This window comes from Electrophorus electricus, chromosome 2 (assembly GCF_041902795.1).
Source record: "Electrophorus electricus isolate QZ-2024a chromosome 2, ASM4190279v1, whole genome shotgun sequence".
Classification (NCBI taxonomy): Eukaryota; Metazoa; Chordata; class Actinopteri; order Gymnotiformes; family Gymnotidae; genus Electrophorus; species Electrophorus electricus.
In genome coordinates this window covers 23269348-23292100 of record NC_137498.1, presented here as the reverse complement: position 1 = coordinate 23292100, position 22753 = coordinate 23269348, and the positions used below count along the sequence as shown (strand labels likewise).

The 22753-nt window shown below is 40.4% G+C and overlaps 2 protein-coding genes across 9 annotated transcripts; one reads left to right on the top strand and one right to left on the bottom strand.

The window, feature by feature from the left end:
* Positions 1-178: 178 nt before the first annotated feature.
* Positions 179-8476, top strand: irf4l (interferon regulatory factor 4 like). Of its 5 annotated transcripts, XM_027000829.3 has the most exons (10): positions 185-421; positions 4959-5214; positions 5345-5540; positions 5643-5829; positions 6033-6118; positions 6303-6423; positions 6534-6641; positions 6778-7110; positions 7503-7612; positions 7887-8476. In XM_027000829.3, exons 3-10 carry the CDS (start codon positions 5367-5369, stop codon positions 8130-8132), a joined length of 1365 nt encoding a protein of 454 aa, XP_026856630.1. In that variant the 5' UTR covers positions 185-421; positions 4959-5214; positions 5345-5366; the 3' UTR covers positions 8133-8476. The 5 variants fall into 5 exon arrangements, with proteins under 5 accessions (XP_081552058.1, XP_081552032.1, XP_026856630.1 ...); XM_081695906.1 differs by having other exon boundaries at positions 183-421; positions 5345-5829; XM_081695932.1 differs by lacking the exon at positions 7503-7612 and having other exon boundaries at positions 179-421; positions 5345-5829; positions 7887-8096.
* A 301-nt stretch (positions 8477-8777) lies between these two features.
* Positions 8778-21732, bottom strand: ncoa7b (nuclear receptor coactivator 7b). 4 transcript variants are annotated; one of them, XM_027001182.3, is made up of 15 exons: positions 21607-21732; positions 19037-19221; positions 16816-16886; positions 16232-16339; positions 15967-16062; positions 15677-15802; positions 15150-15334; positions 13901-14709; positions 13070-13241; positions 12832-12979; positions 12597-12722; positions 11668-11820; positions 11358-11453; positions 10992-11065; positions 8778-10912 (listed from the first exon to the last, which is right to left on the bottom strand). In XM_027001182.3, the coding sequence occupies exons 1-15, from the start codon at positions 21642-21644 to the stop codon at positions 10777-10779; spliced, it is 2523 nt and encodes an 840-aa protein (XP_026856983.2). In that variant the 5' UTR covers positions 21645-21732; the 3' UTR covers positions 8778-10776. The 4 variants fall into 4 exon arrangements, with proteins under 4 accessions (XP_026856983.2, XP_081552002.1, XP_026856998.2 ...); XM_081695876.1 differs by having other exon boundaries at positions 8778-10475; XM_027001197.3 differs by having other exon boundaries at positions 13901-14676.
* Positions 21733-22753: the final 1021 nt, after the last annotated feature.

Sequence of the window (22753 nt, the reverse complement as noted above, 5' to 3'; positions counted from 1 at the left end):
ACATGGCTTCTAGCTTCCTCTCACTCACCATATTTGATTAGGACATTTACTGTTTCTTGCTTTTGGAACAAGGTGTTGGACTCTTTTAGAAACACTGGTTTTCCGGTTTTTCTTTCAGTTCAAATGCGAAAAGCCTGTGAGTGTTTTTTGGTATGTGAGAGCAAAAAAACATGGCAGCAGCTGTTGCAAGGTTTTTGGGGGGCCAAGGTGTGATGTTGCTGGGCAGAAGTGTCTCACTTTATCAAGTTTACCTGCAAATAGTGCAATTGATGCATCTGAGAGGTGACAGTTCTGCTCTGGAGTGACCTTTCAGTAGGCCTTTGAAAGTTGTGATTGGTAATTTGTTGATGGGTTGCTGTATATGACCCAGTGAAATTTTGTGCAATACCATCAGTTCAACTCATCATCTTTCATGGCAAAGGTAAGGGATCCAATTTATTGGGGATATTTCTGCTTTGCAGGTTGTTTTATACCAGTCAGGGGCATATTATATAAACCATATGATAATACTATATAATTGTTAGATAATAACACTATATAATTACACTGTACTGTATAAAATTACACTGACATTAATCTTGGCTATGTTACATACTTGCTTCAGCTCATTGTAACACCACTATTTGAACCTTCACCACTTGATTCAATTACATTCATACAACTATTGCAGATTTTGTTGATCTGTCTTCTTTAATTTTTGCTGTGGCTTTTTTTTTTTTTTTTTGGCTGTAATCAGTGCCATTTCAGTGTTGTTTTGAAACAAGCTATTTGAAGAGCAATATTTCACAACTGAAATTTAAACCCGAAAGGTTGCGAAAGCATGACTTTCTTCTCCCTGTTTTCAGGGCCATATGGAAAGTGCAACAAATCTCACTAGTCAATTACTTTCTACCTCCAGTTATGCAACAGCCATGCATTAGTTTGTGTGCAAGAGAGAAGGAGTAGAAGAAAGGGGTGGAAGGGTGATGAAGAATTTGAATGCATAGCAAAGAGCAAATCACAGGAAGAAGCCTTATAGTTTCACTATTAGAGTGCACTCACTGGCCACTTTATTAGGTACACCTGTTCAACTGCTTAGTAATGCAAATATCTAATCAGCTAGTCACAGCATAGCAACTCATTGCATTTATGCATGCTGACATGGTCAAGACAACCTGCTGAAGTTCAAACCAAACATAAGAATGGGGAAGAAAGCAGATTTAAGGGACTTTGAATGTGGTTCTTGGTGCTAGACGAACTGGTCTGAGTATTTCAGAAACTGCTGATTTACTGGGATTTTCATGTACAACTACATGATATCCAATGAGTGGCAGTTCTCTAGCCAGAAATACCTTGTTCATGCCAGAGGTCAGAGGGGAATGGCCAGATTGGTTTGAGTTGATAGAAAGGCAACATTAACTCAAATAATCACTCATTACCACTGAGGTATTCAGAAGAGCATCTCTGAACACACAACATGTCAGACTGTGAAGTAGATTGGCCTCAGCAGCAGAAGACCAGGTGCTACTCCTGTCAGCTAAAAACATGCAACTGAGGCTACAATTCCTGTGGGCTCAACAAAATTGGACAATAGAAGATTAGAACAACATTACCTGGTCTGAAGTGTCTCGATCTCTGCTGCAGCATTTAGATATTAGGGCTAGATTTTGGCATAAACAACATAAAGCTCGAATCATGTCAAAAAGCTCAAATCTTCTCAAACCAGCTTCATGAACATGTCAATGAGTTCACTGTACTCAAATGGCCTCCACTGTCACTCAATCCAATGGAGCACCTTTGGAATGTGGTGGAATGGGAGATTTGCATCATGGATGTATAGCTGACAAACTTATAGCAACTGCATAATGTTATCATGTCTATATTTTGACCAAAATCAGGTTCCAGCACCTTGTTGAATCTGTGCCACAAAGAATTAAGGCAGTTCTGAGGTAAAAGGGGGGTCCAGCATGGTGATAATTAGGGTACCTAACAACGTGACCAGTGATTGTATATGTTTCACTTTTTGTAAGAGATAAAAAAAACCTTCAAAATGAATAATTATCAAGATTCATAAGTTCAAGTGACGGAAAGAGGAAACTGTCACATCACTTAAGAAGAAAATGTTTTTCAGTAGAAAGAGCACACCTACACTTATGTAATATTAAAATATCAATCAATGCATATTGCTTTCTACATGCATATAATGTGGTTAAATTTTTTTCTTGACTTGCAGAAGTAGATTCACATCTTGTTCTAAATGACTACTGAGTTCTAATTTTCGAGTGGCTGATAAATATTAGGAAACAGGTGGAAGTGTTTGATTCTCAAAGAAATATAAACATGGTACAAAAGACAAAAATAACAAAAAAAGTGCTTTTAATATGTGATTATTATATTTTTTATTTACTCATGTAACTAGATTGAACCACTTTGTGCATGACTGATAGGAGACTAATATTCAGGGCTCTGTAGACGATTACAAAGGAGGTACTGGGGCACTGATCAGTGCCAAGTTCAGGCTGGAAAAAAACTCTGTTGTAGAAAGTTAACATATTCATCCTGTTCATCCTGTGCTAAGTCAGCGCTAAAAATACCAACCCCACAGTCCCCCGCCCCTATTTAAAAAAAGTACAAACCCTGAAAAGGATACAGTAAATAATGAGCTTTATTTAGTTATTGCCAACAATGAAAAGCAGTTCATAAAACCATGTTGAAAAGAATAGTAAAAACTAAACTCAAGTAGCTCAAGTAGACTATTGCTTCAGACAGATACAGAAGTGAAATCTGAATCACTTATCATTCATCTCGAAAAAAAAAAAAAAAAAAGATTCCAAAAGGTCATGGACCTGAAATCAGAGGTCAGAATCAAAGTTTAATAATAAAAAAAAACAAAAAAACAAAAACAAATCAAAAACCATGTAGCTACAAAATTCATATAGGCAAAAAGATATTGAAAGGTTAGTTGCAGTATTTTTGCAGGAAATAGAAATACATTTTAGAACATTTTTTCAAAAATTATTATTAAAATTTAATTAATCAAAAAAATTAATTCATCAAAAAAAAAAATTCATCATCAAAAATCTTTTTCGCCAACCAGTCATTTTTCTGCTTTCTGCAATTAAAACCTTTTTGCTTATTTGTATTAACAGTACCGCTGTGATGAATTTGGAAAACTTTAAATAAAAAATTACGTATAATAACAAAAGTAACACAAAAAAAGTACTGTTGCCTCCCTGTTCACAATTAATTCTAATAATCATATATTATTTTCCCATATTTAATTATCACCCTAACTTATTTATCTTGGCTATTCTTATCTTATTTATCTTATCATATCTACTAGTTCTATTAGATCTATTAATTAGGTTAGCTTAATTCTCTCAAATATGAATACTTACTTACATACATTTAGCAGCCTGCATTGCTTCATGGACTTCTGTGAATAGTTCTCTCTGACATAAACTACAGAATACCATTACATTCATTACATTCTGCAGTTCTTCCTCCAGTAGATTTTATCAGATTTTATACGTCTAGGAGTTGTTGTGTGATAATTGAAATGCCGCACATTTGGATATTTTTTTGAAATAATTCTAAATAAATTCTTTACTCATTTTAGAGGATATAGATGCAGAAAATCCATCTGAAGCACACAGCCATCTGCTGTGTCAAACCAAAGTCCAAATTTGCTCTCTGGAAATGAATATATAGATAGTACATAGTTATAATCTCAGTTCAGTTTGTAATGAGTCCACTTTCACATGCATCACCTAAGGACACTGAATCACCATTTTTTTTTGCACAGCAGAAGGGTGAGCCAAATATATGTGGAAGCTACATCTATGTTGGTCTTTGGTAATGTATTGACTCAGCATTTTTTAGCTACATCATAGATGTACAGTGTAAAGATAAGAACAGGTGGCCCTGGAGGAGGGGTACAGTTCATTTGAATACCTGACAGTCAACCACAGGAGGTTCAGATTTCTGGGAAAATGACTTGGTGAGAGGAGAGGGAGGGGGCCAAGTAGACAACGGTTAGATTGTTGGACCATGCAGTTAACATGAGTAACAATTGTTGCTGCCTTTGCAAAATGTCTCAATTGACATTTTTAATTAATAACTCGACTGTCAAGACTTGCTAGTCTTTATATATATATATATATATATATATATATATATATATATATATATATATATATATATATATATATATATATATATATATATATTCTGGCTTTTATTTTAGCAGAATGTGCCTATATCACCAATTCAGTCTGTTTATATTCAGTTTATGAATTTTTGCACATAAATGATATGCTTATTGTCAAGTTACCATTCAAGCATTTAGCAGCCTCATCATAAATTATTCATTATTCTTTTCCTGAGATCAGCCAGGAGAGAAAAAAAGAACAACTTATTCCATTTTTCTTACTCCATTTTTGTTTCTGATGCTTTTTTGTGTTTGTTTAGGATTCCAAAATCAGCACAATACACATGATCAAATGAATGAATGAATGAATGAATGCATTAATTAATTAAACAAAGACCATTTATTTATTTTCATTTCTAGAATAGATATTTTTCTCATGGAACAATGAGACTTATATCCACTTTATAAGTATACACACTAAAACTCAGAACAGTATACCAAGAAGGAAGAGGGAAATAATCTAAAGAAACCCATGCTGTCAATTATCTGTTGCACTGTATATTCAAGTTCTGCCTAAATATTCTACCATTACAAATGCCTAATCTGCGTGTTCAGTGCGTTTGCTGAGTGCTGAGTAACACTTAGGTCCCAGGGGACTTAGGCAGTTGAGGGTTTAGAGCTAGTCATTTCAAGAAAACGCTCAGTACCAAATAGCACATGTGACTCAACTTTAAACGGAAAATTTGCTATGCCAACTTAGCCTTCATTAGAGGTGTGGGGAATTTGGGGCTTTGGGTTATTCTATTCTCATTAATCTATGTTTTTGTAGGTGCAACCTTACCTGTTTGGGAAACCAGAAGATCTGATTTTATTCAGGATCCTTAAAACCCGTTAATATACATGTGTGCATATGTGCGTGCATATGTGCTTGTGTACGCACGTATAGAGCGATGAACTTTCGTGGAACCACTGGAGCACATCTGGCCACAGGTCTGACGCGGCACCCCTTGCACGCAAATAATCAGGAAAGTTGTGGGTGAAATTTGAACGACATGAGTTTCAAATGTCAAATTCTAGTGGGCAGGGTAAGAATATTGTTCTTCGTTTAATAATAATAATAACAATAATAATAACAACAACAACAATAATAATAATAATAATAATAATAATAATAATAATTTTTCCTGACAAAATTTATCTAACCTCCTTACAAAGATTATAGCTAAGGATCAGTACTATGGCAGGAATAACCGGTAACGGGAAGCTACGTCAGTGGCTGATCGAACAGGTGGACACAGGAAAATACCCTGGGCTCATGTGGGAGGACAGTGAAAAGACAACATTCCGTATTCCTTGGAAACATGCGGGCAAGCAGGATTACAACCGGGATGAAGATGCTGCGCTCTTTAAGGTGGGCTGCTCGCCAGCTACGTGCGAACGCGCTTGCCTTAAAGACAAGAGGAAAACGAGGTCGCCTGCGCACCTAACTACGCTATGTGATATTCCCACACAGGCCTGGGCGCTGTTTAAGGGCAAATATCGGGAAGGTATCGACAAACCCGACCCGCCAACTTGGAAAACGCGCCTTCGATGCGCACTCAACAAAAGCAATGACTTTGAGGAGCTTGGAGAACGAAGTCAGTTGGACACGTCGGACCCCTACAAAGTTTACAGGGTGATTCCAGAGGGCACTAAAAGAGGTGAGTTATTTCATTTATCCCAAAATAAATATGATCTATACTGTCGCAGATCATTTTCTTTAACAATTTTCAATTTTAGACACCAGATATCAACGTGTTAGCCATCGCATTTTTTGTATATGCGTACTTGATAACTATAACAAAAACCATCCCCATAATCTAAATCAAAGTGCATGTCTCTCTTTTACTTATTTATTTTTCAGGATCTAAATCCTATGAAGGCACTTCTACACTCACAAGCTCTCACAACTTCTCATTGTACCAGGCATACACGCCTCTGCAGAGCCAAGTACATAATCTTTATCACCTCTCATCTTGTTAAGAGAGCATACCTATGCAGGAATGAGTGACATAGAATGAATACAGAGAATTTGGGAGAGACCAGTATACTTGTATTGGTGACACTGGTATATTTCATCTATACCAGACATTTCGCCTGAACCAGACTGATGAAATGTGTATTCTTGAAACAGGTGTGTAACTTTGTGTCTCCGGCTGAGAGAGGCTGGAGAGACATCATGACAGAACAAAGTCCATTTTTAGACATCCACTCACCCTACAGTCAAAGCGCATATACTGCACACTGGGATCCTGGTACTGGCACTATATGTGTGCGCACAAGCATTTTTGTAATTATTTCATGCATATGTAAACATGGTACAGAGACTGTACTGGATTTGTGTGTGTGTCTTGTGTGGGTGTAGGTTACCAGATCAGTGGCTCCTTCTACAACTGCAGTGCTTACGATCCTCCAGCTTCCTTGTTTAACTTAGACCAGTGCATTCGATCGGCAGAGGCTCTGGCTCTTTCAGGTACACGCACACGTACACGTACACACACACACACACACACACACACACACACACACACACACACACACACACACACACAAAAAAACCTACTGTGCCCTCCCATAACGCTGTATTCTGTCTCTCTGGCCTGTTTTAGATCCCAGGCTGCAGGTCTCTGTGTTCAATGGTGACACTCTGGTCAGGGAAGTGACTGTGCTAGGTGTGGGAGGCTGCAGACTGGCTCCCTACGAGGAGATCCAGGGCTACGGAATCCCTGAGGGGCCAGAGTTGGTGCCGCTGCCCCAGGGCGAGGGAGGCGAGCTAGAGCACGGGGTCTTGATTTGGATGGCTCCTGATGGCCTTTGTGCCCGTCGGCTCTGTGATGCCAGGGTCTACTGGGAGGGAACGCATGTGCCATACACTGACAAGCCTGGCAAACTGGAGAGAGATCAGATCAGCAAGCTTCTCGACACACAACTGTTCCTCACAGGTTGGCATCATCACACACCCTTTGCTCTTCTCATTCTGAATATACCTACATATTTTCACTCACAATAAATTGTTAATTAAGCATTTGTTAAATGAACTAGCCTTTGTAAGCACTCATTAATTCACACATCACTGCTGCAGCACGGTTTTCATTCATTCAGCTGCAATTTTCCAGAGAAAGCAGTACTCACATAACAAGTGGTCCACCCAGAAGGGTCTAAGGGCTAATGTTAGGCAATATGCAAACGTGTGTTGGACTTTCCAGGGTGCAACTGCATGCCCTGCACAGCTGGCAATCCCCAGATTCCAGCAGTGAGCTTATGAGAGAGAAAAAGAGGAAGATAGGGCCCCTCATATTCATAGCCATCCTCTCACACTCTCTTGCTCTCACAGAGTTGCAGTGCTGTTATCTGCAGACACGCCCCCCACCTCGTTTCCAGGTGGTGCTGTTTTTCGAGGAGAGTCAAGGCACACACACCCAGAGGAGAAGTATCACTGTGCAGGTGCGGCCTCATCTATCTTAGCTCTACCCCTACCCTTCCTCCACACCTCAGTGTCTGGAACCAATTGACCTGACTAACTAGAGTATTATTCAGCTTAGCTAGTGTGCCACATGGTTTTAATGTCACGCATCAAAGGAAAGACAGGTAATGTTAATATTCAATTATGATACTTGTTGAGACGCATTCAAAACATGCTCGCATTAAATGAGAACTGTATATGAGAATCACCGGTCTGTGTGAGAGCATCAAGGGCAGTTCTGCTCCTCTACTGCAGGTGGAGCCATTGTTTGCTCGCCAGCTGCTTCTCCTCAGCCAGCAGACCAACACAAACCCTGTGAGGGCTCATGAGCCACCGCTCTGGGATCAACCCACTCTGCCTCAGCATGACCTCCCTGCAACCAGCTCCCATCAGCCCCATGGCTACGGGGCACAGGACTGGCTTCACCCCACACAGGCTGCAGATCAGCAGGAATGCAAGCGGGATGGTGACCCAGCAGGATACAGGACAAGGCCTGCGTAACAGAATCCGCATGCATGATCACAAATTGTTACACTTCCAAAAAATATGAGCGGTGAGTGTGAGCGAAGAAAATGATTGACGATTAGACTTCAAGTGCTTGTTTACTGATTTCTGCATGTTTTAGTTTGAGCTTCATCATTTTTGTAGTTCATGAAGGTTTGACATTCTGCAGCCTCTCAGGGAATATGCATGCTTTGCCTTTGTTTTTTTCATTATAAAATACACTGAATGTATGCTTGCATTTGTTTATTATAGACCAGGCTGATTGGTCTCACTGCACTGATTTAATCAACAGCATGAGAAATCTGAATAAATATAGGTGTTGTTGCTTAGTTTATTAATTATTTGGTCTAACAGATCTGGCAATGCTCATTGAATCAACTGAGAAAATACAAAGCTGTCTTCAGTTTTGAGTAGGTGCAGTGTGTTTTGACACTTAGCATTAACATGAGCCTAAACTAATTTTTATATTATATTAATTAATTGATATATATATATATATATATATATATATATATATATACACATACACATACATACACACACACACATGCTGAAAATGTTATTGAAACATTATTTTTCAAATTTAGACTGTCAACTCTTTAAAAATGTTTTTTAATCTCCTCAAAATATAAATGAAATCAGTTGTGTGTGTCATTTACTTTTATTCAATTCACTTCAACATAGCCAACAATAAATAGAACATTCAATGGTGATAACTACACAAAACTGGATTTTAGATTTTGGACTAAAGCTGAACAGAAACACTTTGGAACATTTAAAAGTGAAAATGTATTGCAGACAACTTTTGATCCCCCCCACCCCATATGAGAGCTATTGAAATGTGTAGCGTGCCATTTAAGAGCCAGCAGGAAGACGGGTCACATGCTGCTGTTCTGTAGTGAAATGAACTGACCAATCACAACCACAGCGAAGAAACTTGAGTTAGTCAAAGCTAATTGATAACTTAGCATACAGCTATACGGATTTAGTTCGGTTAGCTAAGCATACTTATGACTGTAGTGATAAATAATCAATCAACTATCAACCAAGTGACTAATTTCCCTCTGCAAAGCCATTTCAGAATGTCTCTCCCCAAATCTTCTTTTATATCTTTGACATTTGCTCTGCCATTCACACAACTGTCAAGTGACAGTGACTGCACAACACTTCATAACAAAAAAGTTAAATGTCCATTTATGATGGTAAACGATGAGAGACACAGTATAACACTCATGTCTGCTGATATAAGGCTGCTACATTCCACGACTCATAGGCAAACATAGGCAGACATCTTTTCATCTTTGCACCATTGGCATAGCATAAGATGCTAATTAAATCAACTACTTCACTGAAAAAAGCTAACAGTTAGCCATTAAAACTAGCTGAGCACTCAGCATTATCTCACTAGAACAATGCTGACTAGCATTTCATTCATTAGCAGTAATGTCAGTATTTTTCACTGAAGTGTACTTTGCCACTCTCCCATAAGTATTAAACTTCCTAGCACTGAGACAAATGGTTTTCAATATTTGCGTATGAAATCTATTATCAGAAGCTCTCCAACACTACTAAGTGGAACAGGGATCAATGCTAGTGGTGGCACAATGTAATACTGATATTTCCTCAGCTAAGGGCTTTCATTTTCCAGCTCAATGTCGACCAAATAAGGCCCTAAAAAAGCAGAACAAACAAACGAGCAAAAAAAACAAAAAAACCCCAAACAAACAAACAAAAAAAACCACACAAAACAAAACCAATAAATCTCAAGAATGTACAATATTCCACATATAAAGAATTATATTCAACAACAATAAATGACAAAAAAAAAACAACAACAAAAACAACCACAAAACAAAAACAAAAATCAAGACAAAACAAACAAAACAGTATAAAATTAATTTACATGAAGACCATGTAAATAAAATGCTTTGGTCAAGACAGTTTTTTTTTTTTTTTTTTTTTTTGTTTCCCTTTGTCTCAAATGGAATGTGTTTCATATGGATGGCAGCAAGCCGCTCGCTCTCTCTGAACAAAAGTGCCACGTTTCCTCACCCTGCTCTCCTCTTCCTTTCGTAAACAACCGTGTCATCCCTGCCGGACCAACCCACAGGATTGTGCACCAAAATTCCATATAGATCATCAAGCGCTCATGCCAAGGTAGTATGATACACACAGCCTCTGTTGTCCCAGCTATATGAAGAGTGGTTCTATTTCTGCAGTGCTCGCGTACACTGTTGCATGCTGGGATACATTGTGGGTGGTGTGCGTGGTTAAGGCAGACTGGAGCAGGCACAGACAGAAGCCTGCTTCTCTCTTTCCCTCCTGGTCAGTCTAGATGAGCTTGGACCAACACAAAACAGCAGCTTAGGCCAGTATTAAACATATAAAGCAGTCAAGTACTGTCAAGTTTAACTGTGTAATGTGATAAACTTGTACAGGTCAGGCTCGGTGTCAAAACTAGTGCCCACTGAACCCCACTGGGAACAATCAATCTCCACAAAACCAGCCGCATCAATATAAAGAGGTGGCGTAGCGCACATCTTGAAAATGTTATATTACTTGCTGTGAGCTGGACGCAAGTGTTTATATATATTAGTCACAGTATGTGTGGGTGTTTATGTATACGGCAGTGTCAGGGCCGTCACTCGAAGGCCCAGACCTCTAGGTTTTGGATGGTGAAGTCCTGTTGTGAGGACAGCGGTTGGTTGTTAAAGGTGGAGCATTTGGAGGTTGTGCCGTGGTACAGGTCTGCATCCAACCACAGGCCCAGGTGACCCCTAAAAACACACACCAGATGACAGACCCACATAGACCAATTTAGCAGTTTAATCAAAGTAATAAAACCCTTCAACTTACCCACCACCTCCTATCTGGAGAGAGTCCAAGTTTCCTTTCACAAAGTATGAATTTTCGCCAGTCCAGCGGAACACCTTTACAATAAAAACATGTATATTAGAATTCTGTTTTCTAATTTCATTTCAAATTTTAATCAATTATGTCTCATATTATGATGGCCATTTATTAACTTTTTAACAACGTGCTCGTTTTATTTGAAGTATGTGGATAACCTTTTTTAAATTAAATATTACATTTTGTGTTTACTGAGCCACAATTCATCTTTGAAACTTCACATACACCTACACCCACCCCTTGTTTAACTCAGACCAGTGCATTCGATCGGCAGAGGCTCTGGCTCTTTCAGGCACACACCCACACACCCACCTTAATCTCAGGGTTGAACGTGTACAGGAAGGTTTCCCCTGTGCCATAATAGTGCTCACTAACTCTGAATGGATGAGTGGAAAATGCTCCATAAACCTATAAGGGGGAAAAAGCAAGCAAGCACACACACACACCCACGAGATAAACAGCGGTATTAGATTTTATTACAAAAGGTCACCCAGCTCATTACGCATGTCTGTTGAATACAGCCAATACACAGCCAATCAATCAGCATTATTGCTCTGTCTCATACAATGTGCAGTAGAAACCTTGAAGGCTTCGAGCTGCAGAAGGTGTCATGTTTGTGTACCTGGTCATCCATGTCTTTAATGACCAGCAGCACAGGGCAGTCCAGCTCCCCCAGGTTCCTGTAGAGAGTCTTCAGACTGGTCCCATGCACCACTGTGCTGTAGGCCAATCGCCATGGATACCCTTGAACCCGGGCTGGTAGCCGAGCGGCCAGCTAGAGAGGTCACAGAAGGGTCACAGGCAGGCCACCGCGTGACAGGTAATGTGTACAGAATTAGATCATTTAGGAGAGTGGCTCCTTAAATGACTCCTTATTCATTTTTATGCTGGGAGCCAGCACTTCACTCACCATTTGTCCTCCTAAATGCATCTACCCATGAGCTTATAACCACAACATGAACAGTGAGACAAATATTTTAACAGTTGGAACAACAGCAAGTACAAGTCACAGAGTCAGCCTAAGGCAAGTAACCAAAACATAGAATAAAAAACACAGATATGTCATCACCGAGTTATGTTGAGACAACACAGTGAAGAAAAGTAAACGTGACATTCATCCTCCAGCTGGTGGGATTAAATCCATCTACTGCTCTGGGGGGCATTCCCTAATAATTGTCAGCGATTGATGAACTTGGCAGACAAAAATGGGTCTGAGTATGTTATTACATTAGTTATGAAAGGTTTCTAGAATTGCCGGTAAATTTAAGAATGTTTGAGATTAGAACGAGATTACGAAGTACTTGGTGTTATGGCTGTTTTGGGAAACCTACTACTGATGATGAGATGGTCATGACTCCTGGAAAAACTAAGCATATTGCTCCCCCTGCAGTACAACATGCCTCACTGCTCCCTACAACTATTATACGAACAGGTCTTTAACATCGTAAAAGCATATGGATAAGTGACACTAGACCTGTGTGTCGCCTGTGTGGGTTCTGTCAGAACGGACAGCATATTCAGTGGCTTTTTGGGGGTGTTTGTGTGCAGAACCTTCTCTACGTGTGTGTCCTCAAGGAGTGTACTGGGTTCCGTCAGGACAGACAGCATGTCCAGTGGCTCCTCTTCTTCGTAGCTGCAGAAGCTCTGTCTCCTCTTTGCTTCATTGATTGTGATGATCTGACGAGAGATTTTACCAGCTCAACTTTTAGTTTAACCCAGTAATGGTACACAGTATGTTACTCAAAATCCATCCCCCCCATCCCCAGACCCGACTACGGCCATTCACCTCCCAGCTCCGGGGCATTGGGTCACTGAAGAAGTTGTCTATCATGTTGAGCTCATCTTTCTCAACAACCACAAAGCCCTGCTCCTGAGCATCTTTCCCATAGGCGTCAGGAGACCACTGGATGAAGAATGAGTAAAGGTGGTCCACCCTGAGGAGAGCAGGACAGAACAGTAAAGGGGAAATAGAAACTCAAAATGAACTCTTAGTATCACTCTTACTCCCCCCCTCACACAACTACCTTTCCTGTGGTACTGCAAACCAGTACTCTGGCTGCTTTCCTCTGGCCCCAAAGGAGTGGGCAGGGCTAGAGGTTCGACCAGAAGCAAAGGATTTCCTCATGGGCTTCCCGACTTTGAAGCACAGGAACATGGGAGGATTCTTGCTCTTCTCCTCTGTGGAGAGCAGCATATCTGCAGGAAGAACACACACAAATGGTTGTTCACATCTACGCCTGTCCAATTCCTAAGTGAACACTGGTATGAATTTTTACCTCTCTCAGTTAGCAAAAGATTACAGTGCCAGAAAAAGCCAATGCAGTCAAATAATGGTGTTTGGGGTGCAGAAAACAAGTTAGCCATTTTTTAAAATAATGAAGATAATGTTAATTTAAAAAGTCTTTTATATTTTCTGAAACCACAGATCTTGCAGTTAACACCACCACCCATGACTGGAGTGTTGTTTGTATTAGCCATTTTCTCACTTTTGCGGAGTGACACCCTGCAGAATCTATACACATGAATCAGCTAAAGGAAAAGCAGTAAATCAGTGGATAACATATGAGGTTTAGGAGGTGGCCTGCATCAAGAAGAAAACAAAAGGTGTAATCATGTTGACTGTGCCCAAGCCATATTTCCAGCATGACACAAGTGTCTCTGCTCATTGTTTGTTTTCCCAGTGAGACCGTCAGCCTCTGCCAGGTGAAGAGCACGGCGGCTGTTCTATATTGGTGCCTGCTGTCTCATTTATGGCAGTTCAGAGCAGTAAAAACTGGCATTTTATCAAATGTAGGTGGTGAGAAATATCCGATAACACACAACTGTTTCATAAGCTGGTAGTCATAAACCCTTACCTTCAATTGGTCCCTGCATTCTTTTCAACAGCCATGACTTCATTTCTGTTTCTTCAGCTTGTCTTTCTATCTCCTTCTTGATCTGCTCTCTTTCCAAATTTGGTTCCCTCATTGTCTCTGTGTCTGCTTTGTGGCTTGGCCCAGAAGAACCACCATTCCCAAAATCCCCAGTGGCATCACCAGGGCTTACCTTCCCATTCTGGTCTGTACCTGCTGCTTCCACTAGAGAAGCATCACTAGTGAGAATCTCAGTCCCAGTCTTATTCACCTCATCTGCTACATCAAGACTGCGTACAGTTTGACCAGGTCCAGTCCCAGCAGGCAGCAGTCTATCCCCATCAAAGGCCAGCTCAGCAGTCTCATTAGTGGTATGACTGTGAAGTCCTTCATCCTCCTTTTCTTCCTGGTCCACGTCACAAGCCACGACGCCCTCTGTGCTCTGATCCAAAAGGGGCTGTCCACTCACATTTGCTTTCTCACAGTCACTCATTTCCTGTGAACCTCCCAGGTCAAGGCAGCCAGTGTCAGCAGTCTCGGGCCTGCTGAGAAATGTCTCTGCGTTGCCGTTCTCTGTGCTGGAGTCATTCTGCAGGAGCTCCAGCTCTGTGAAGCCTTCATCGGATGGTGACTTGTCGGCAGGGTGGCACTCTACTGTCTCTGAATCTGCTGCGTCAATGTCGTCTAATATAATTGGACGGCTGGGTTGCCCAAGGGTCTCGTAGCGGCTGAAAGGGTTCAGGTCTTGTTCAGATGGAAGCTCCACCCACTCACCTGGCCTGTATAATGGACACAGATCCTGAGGTATGTCGCTACCGTGGAAACAGGGGCCATCATGTGAGGGTGATGGGAAAATTAAGAGAGAGAAACAAAACAAAAGAGAACTTAAAAATGAAGGGCAAACTTAGGAGAACCAAATTGTAAACTCAGGAAAACAAACAAAATGTAGGAAATATAAGAACTTAAAAACATAGTAAACTGAGGATGATGACAAATTACAGATAAGAAATCATAAAAACAATCATAATACATGGCAAGAGGCATGTGTGACTTCAACTAATGGTGATCGTAGAGAGGCGATGCGTGGGGAGAGTGAAATGAAGAAACCTGGCAATAACAGTAATGTGCTTGGCACAATGAAAAAGCTGGTATTGCCAAGTCAACATCGCAATAACGATTAACAAATGATATATTGTACAGCCCTAGTTGAAACAAGTGCGCCAGGAGGGTCAGAGAAGCAGTCGCTGCTTACGATGGCAGTGCGTCTTTGAGCTTCATGCGGGACACGTCGTCGTACAGGGCAACGGACAGAACCTCCTCCATGGGGCAGATGAGGCCGTATTCCTCGCAGCCATGCTCGATCACGAGCGGGTCCGACTTGTGTGGGTCGAACATGATGTTGTTGGGTGTCACAATCATCACGCCACCCACCACTCCCTGTTTATATCAAGGAATAACAGCAGTTGGGACTGTAAATCAAGGCAGTCGGTGAAACAACCATGCTGGACAAGATTCGTAGTCCACAGATCAAAAGGTAGACGCGCTACCAAATGAATCAAAATAACAGATTTAAACCCTACACAGCGAGGGCCAGATTCAACAAAAGTGCTCCAGAACACCCATATTCAACACTTTTCTCTCAAAATGACACATTTGTTTAGACATTTACTTTACATTTAGATTAATGTGCAGTCACAGAAACGATCCACATGACTGGAGGATCATATGTAACTCAACTCAATGACTAATTCCTGATAAATGTTAACTCCGGTTCCTCACCATGCCATCTGTGAAGTACTTGCAGCTCATCTTGAGGAATTTGACAGTGGCAGGGCTCTCGTCTTCGGATGGAGGAGAGAGCTCCCTGTGTCGGGCTATGCCAGACCTGCAGCTCAATTTACCGTCCTACAACACACGTATTGTGGGGAAGGGTGGAGGGTTTCAAAGAAGACAGAAATCCAGGAAACTCGCTGTCAAAGATTCAATTCAGCACAGTAGATGGAAGGTGAATTGTTATGAGAGGGCACAATTGCTTATGAAGGATCAGAAGCCTGTTAGAGTGGTTCTACCAGTGACTCTTTATGGGAATGCAGATTGACCAAATTGGGTGAAGCGTTGGCAGCGCCGTCAGTCTCCAACTGGCCCACATCAGGCACAAACAGTTTCTGTAAAAGATCAATTCAGCAGAAATTCAAGGGTCACATTTGGGGACGCTGACATCAGCAAACCACCACAGGACCAAAAATTAAGGGTTCATTAATGAACTTCCAAATAGGAAACAGACAGAGATATGTTGTGAGGGAGGGTCCAGGGCCTCAGGACAGAGATGCCTACCTGTCCAGGGACAACACTGCGAGAGAAGAGCCGGTTCAGCTGCACTAGTTTGTTTGGTGTGATGTTAAACTTTAGTGAAATGCCATTCAGTGTGTCCTTAGGGCCCACCTATGGACTCACACATATGCACTTGCTATTTTCTTTTCTAAAGCATGTATCGATTAAATGGGAAATATTAATCAATATTTCAGTTCCCACATCAAACTAGTATGAATGGATTTGAGGTTAAATCTAATTTTCTTCCACTGACTCTGAACTGCAAACATGCAAACCTGCCCACATACACACAATCAGATTTGAACAACTAGGCAATAATCACATTGTGACTGCAAATCTGAATCCGTTATTCTTAACTGGTATCACGTTCCTCTTACTGAAGTTTGCCAACATTGTTCCAATGTAGACGGTATTCTAAAATGTGCTAATTCTTAACATGCTTCTGTTATTTTGTTACACTTTTTCTATAATATAAATATGCATCTTGATTGCATTAATAAATAAACATTTATTAATATAAAAAAAGGAATCTGTGTTTACAAAAGATGTTTTCACATTCACACCTTAAAGGAGAAAAAAAAACTCACAGTGTACTCCACAGTACCCGGTGGCTTTCTCTTCTCTTTCTTGTCCTGCCCATTGGATTTGCGGTTGTCGTCTGAGAAACAAATAGACACAACACAGTTGGCAGCATTATAAATGTAATTAAGATTTAATTTAATCATGATGTGCATGCAGTTTTTCCAACATGATCTCTACCTACTGCATCTGTAAGCATATGGTCGATTACCATGTAATATTTTTGCACATGGAAAAGGACAGAAAACCCATTGACTGGAAACTCACTCATCATGGAGACGTATGGACAGTAGTTGAGTTCTGTCAACATAGGCTTAAAATATAATGAAGATAAAGAAGAATTAAAAACCATAGCCTAACAATGGAATCTAACTTTTGAAAACTGAAGCCAGTTTTCTATAAAAAACAAAACAAAACAAAGGCAGTTACTTTGTTTTCCTGATTTCCCTAAGGTTTGTGGCACCCATGTGGGATCAGGAGAAAACCTTGTTTTACAGTAAGCTAGCAGTAACGTATTACCACAGATTCTTGCCTCTGAAAGAGTAGTCCAATCTCTGATAAACTTAATTGACTTTCCCCACCAACTGTCCCTAGGTTTCCACTCTAAGGGTGCTTCATTTTCCCTAAGAGGAAGACATTTCCAAAATATTGTCCTTTGAAAATGACCACTGGGTACATCTGTGTACAGGTGCAGTAGACAGAAATGAAGTTGAAAAATGCTGCCACACACTCACTCTCTCTCTCTCTATATATATATACACACACACACATATATATATATTAAAAAAAATTATATATATATATATATATATATATATATATATATATATATATATATATATATATATATTTATGATTACAGCTTTTCTGTTAAGCGGTTATCAAAAAACTAAAACCTAAAGAGCTTGTTTCTATGATTAATAGGTTCAGAGAACATTTGGAAGAGTTTTGCATTGTGTGGTTTAAATCCCTTCACTATCTTTCATATCCCCGAATTCCTGGAATCTGAGCACTTATCGTAAATTAAAAAAAATAAAAAGTTGCCCATGTTCAGTTGTTTTTGCTTTGATGTGTCTTAAACTTTTTCCATGATGACGAATAAAGTTTAAGAAAGACCACATTGCTATATAATAACAGGATTCACCACGCAAGTGAAACTGTTTGCTTGCTTAGAACCATGTATTAAAGTATACAGTGTTCCTACACGCTAGGCCATAAAATAGCTTCCTTATCTTTGCGGTTCATTTCATACAACTCATTTTAATTAGGAAAGATGACAGGTCTGAGCTTCACTGCGCTGTTTAAAAAAACTGTCAGAGGTTATGTGAAGTTCAGTCCAAAAATGGGCCAGTTTCCCAGACCTAGATTAAAGCATAAACCTAGACTAGAACCTTCAATGGTGATTCAGCACTGGCTCCAATAGCAGGCTTAATACATGATATCCAGAAAAACAGCCCTATAATTTTCTCTTACTGTGTCAAAAATATTTTTTAATATAAATTAGAACCAGTCCAGGCAAATGGCTGATGCATTTACAGAACTGATGTGTTAATAGAGTCCGGCAGTACCAGCCACTCAATAATGTAACCGTGGGCCAGCTCAGCACCAGATGAGCTTTTATGTTGTAGTTCAATAACAGCTGTGCGAGAGGCTTCCGCAACTGACTGCAGACACACGCAGTACAATAGGACACAGACACCAGGACACGACTATGACAAAAGAAGACAAGGACCAACAAACAAAAACAAAAAACCCAGCATAATCAATAAAGCAATGAAAAAAAAAAAAAAAAGTACTGGTATTTTCAAGAAAAACCTGTCTTGGACTGTCTTCTTGGAGCTTTTAAAAACTGCTTTAAATCTTCCCAATGTTTTAAAAGAGTAAGAAAAAGAGCTAAATTTGTTGAATCATGTTAAACATGGCAGATTTCTGGCTGGACAAGCAGAAGCCTGGTTATATAACTTCCTTCACAAACAAGACTCTACCCTATACTTGGTAACGTGGTCTATTTTATCCTTGCTCAGCAAACAAATCTGGAAGTGGTTTTTATTTTTTTTTATTTTTTTTTAAATTTATTTATTTATTTTAAACTTGCACGTGCTTGGCTGTTGCCAACATTAACTGACTCACTATACAGTGTACCATCACCTCTGTTCCTTATCAAACATGTCATTGAAAAGAAGTACTGTATGCAGGGAATTTTCATGAGAAGCACCCTAACAGTCTTACCTGATCCCCCCCTCAAAGTTCTCTCAGTATTGCTGGACTTGTCCCCTTCTGGGTTGTTGCTCTGACGCTGTTTGGCAGGAGCAGGCGCACAGATGATTGGTCCCTTCGAGTCTGGCTCCAAGTGGCTCTCCTCAGTCACGGCCTTCTCTGATTGGCTCTGTCTCAGCTGACGCCTCTTCTTCAGCCTAAGTGTCGCAGCATGACACAACACAATGCATGTTTTAAACTCTGCTTAGAAACAAAAAGTGAACTCTCGGATGTGCTCCAACCACGGTGATTTACACTGAAAAGTCCGGTTTCACACCATCCTACACACTTCCTCTTTCACTCTCCAATTCTTGACTAACAGCTGATATCATCCCCATTACTCATTCGCAAACTGCAAATGATAGTTTTTCTCCGCTTCACTTCTCAGGGGTGCAAAGATGAAATCCAACTGCCTACTGAGAGCCAAGAAGGAAAAAGAGCTGTAGAGGAGTTGGAAAAATAGGTGCAGCAAGAGGGGGACCAAATAAATAACTGACATTATGTAAGGCATCTTTGGGAATGTACCAAGTAATGAAGCACAGATGGAGGGTGTGAGTTAAAAAAGAAAACGTGGGGTGGAATGAGAGCTCTCTAATGGGAGAGGGATAATCAATCAATAAAGCCAGAGACACAATGAAAGCCTGGACAGGCTTGCTTTTCAGCTATGATGCTAAAATTCAGCCCTCAGCCTCTGTATTTCAAAAGCATACAGATAAGGACAATCCTATGTATGGAATGCAAGGCCCTCCCTTCTTGTAAGGCAAGCAGAATTTTTTTTTTTTTAAATCACAAATGCAAATTGCAGTCTCCTAAGGCAAATACAAAAACTTCCCAGTATGAAAAAAAAAAAATCCCTCAAGCATCTCAAAATTGCAAACAAGGGTCAAAGCATGTGGGCAGGGTTACTGGCTGATCTCAAATCAAACATATTAAATCAATCAATCAATCTGGCTCAACTCAGTACTGTCCTTAATTCATCTGTTCATAGGAAATATACCTGTACTATAGGGCAATTAATGAGGCCTCATCACTATTAAAAGGAGCTTAAAATATTGCGGGCCTAAATAAGGGCTCAGTAAAGGACAGCTAGACCGGCCCTGGACTAAGAGAGATGTCTATATGCAGGTTATATACAGTATGGCAATACACGCTTGCACAACCTCATGTACAAGTCTCCACTGTGGACAGACCTCCACACATGCAAACCCATTGAACAGCCTTCCTCAAAGCAGGGTAGATAACTGCAAACCTTCTAGAAACATCCATCAAACTCTGACAGACACTGACAAGCAACATGCTCATACTTGCTCATCCATTTCTAAAACCACAAGCGTGCTTAGCAGAGTGGCGAGAGGAAAAGGAGCACCCTTCTCAGATACGCAGACCACAGAGCGGACATCTCACCGGTCACGCGCACTGCGTTCGGCAGAGCTTTTAAATCTCCAAAACGGGTCGGAGAACTGTGGAACTCCCACTGCGGGACGACTGACGCTGCAGCTGTCTGCAGCACCGGTCCTACCCTTTCCAGTCCCGCCGACTGAGGTCCCACAGCCACGGTTGTTGTTGTCACAGCTGCTGCCACCCGCAAAGCCGCTGACCGTCTGCAGTGCGAACATGATCCCGGCTCCGCTTCTCCGCTGTTTCGGAGAGAGGGCGTGTTTGGGCGTGCTACGGACCGAGTCGTGTGAGAGAGGCGTGAGAGTGAGCGTGCGAGAAAGTGAATGAGCAAGCTGTAGCGCATGCTAGGTGGACAAGTAAAAGTTTTTGGAGGAGGACTTGGCAGCCTTTGTGACTGATGGTGCTTTGCTGTGTGCCAACATGTATTTATATGATGCAAGCAAATGCAGAACCTGCAGTGCATAATATTAAAAGCAACAACAAAAACATAGCAACCTCAATTTTGCTTGTGCATATATAATTCTATGAGTAGGCCAGTGCTCCAATGAAATTGTGTGTAATTATAAAAATTGGTCACGTTTTCAAATGCAGCCATAAAACTGAAGCCAGTAACATTTCTGCAAAGGAAACAACAGGCTTACCATCAAATTTGAATCTAGCCAAATGCATATTTAAGAAGGATGACAGCGAGATCTCCAAGAATTAATTTTTACATACTTGACATACATTCACTTTCCCTTGTCTCCCAATAAAAACACCCAAATAAAAGCTTATTGTGTCTTTTAAACCTGGACCCACTATAACAAATATAGTGCGCCATTAAAATAAATTGTTATGTTAGGGGACAACCCACATGACAGCTTTTCACTAAAGAGACTTTACTCAAAGTGCTTATACAATCTAAGATTGATCCCTTTAATGCAAGTTGCCATTTTAAGCCAAAGGTCATTCTTGAGACTACCAAAAAAAATGTTGGAAGCCAACTAACTTTTCAGGCGCATCAGTATTAGCACCACACAATCTAAATATACAAAATCTGAGAAATCCACTAGGGAAATTCATGTGAGATGATGAATACTGAGCTTTGCTTTTTACATCTGTATCAATTTTTGCCATTCACTCTGCTTTTAATTGCGTCCGTTTACCTGGCAAAGTAGCCGGGCCTTTTCTCCTTTTTCTCCATTAGGGACAAGAGTACTCTCAAGAGTCTGACGATCCCTGGTCCAGATGTAGTTCCGACTCCTGTCCTAACGGTGCTGATGCCCAAGGCGTATTACCTACCAAAGCAAAACAGGAAAAAGGTATCCATCTCAGAGAGGGCAATGTTAAAAGGCAAACGATAGCTGCAAGCAGCACATTAGCTAGATAATAACGTAGCTACAGGTCTCAAACCAAGTTTGCATCTTTTAGCTACAGCTTTCAGAGCCCGACATAACTTATAGCTAAATATACGATAAAGCTAGCTATAGACGTATGCTAGCTTTACATGTAGGGCACATCTGAAATGACAGCTTAAGAAACGCTGTTGCAATGGACATCTTTTCAGCATCCTCTGTAAAATAACGTTAACGCTAGTTAGCTAGCTAACATTTCGTAAAGATCCTACGAATCATCTTTGATAACAAAGCCACCTAAGGTTCCCCAAGCTAGTTAGCCAGCTTGTTAGGTAACTAGCTTGTTTGCTACCTATATAGCTAGATTTCTCAGTATACTCCAAGTTAGCTGTCAATGCTCACAATAATAATAATAATAATAATAATAATAATAAAAAATGATAATAATAATAAACCATGGATGCCATGTGCTTACTAGTTTGCTAACTAGCTAGTTTGTTTTTTATTCATGTATCTAACTAACTAACCTAGCTACGTTAGCTAGCGACCTAACCTAGCTAAGATACCTGGCTAGTTAGTTAGGTTTGTTAGCGTTAGTTAGGTTAACGAACACAGCTTGCAAGCGTTAAACGTTAAAAGGCTAGCTAGCTATACCCACAAACAATGGTCTTATATTTGATAGCTACCTAGGTAGCCAGCAATACACACATTTCAACAGAAATGCACGCAAAGTCATATCTCGAAACTGCTTATCTGGGTTAGTTAGATGACCTGTCATTTTCTAGCTAGCGAATTACAACGGTAGAGGTAACATATCAACAGACAGTGTGAACAATATCATACTCACCTAACAAGCTACATCTTCTAATGTTCCCTCATCATCATAATCATAAACACTTGTATCGGACGTAAGCTGGCTAGCTAGCTATGAATTATTTCGCTAACAAGTTCCACCCCT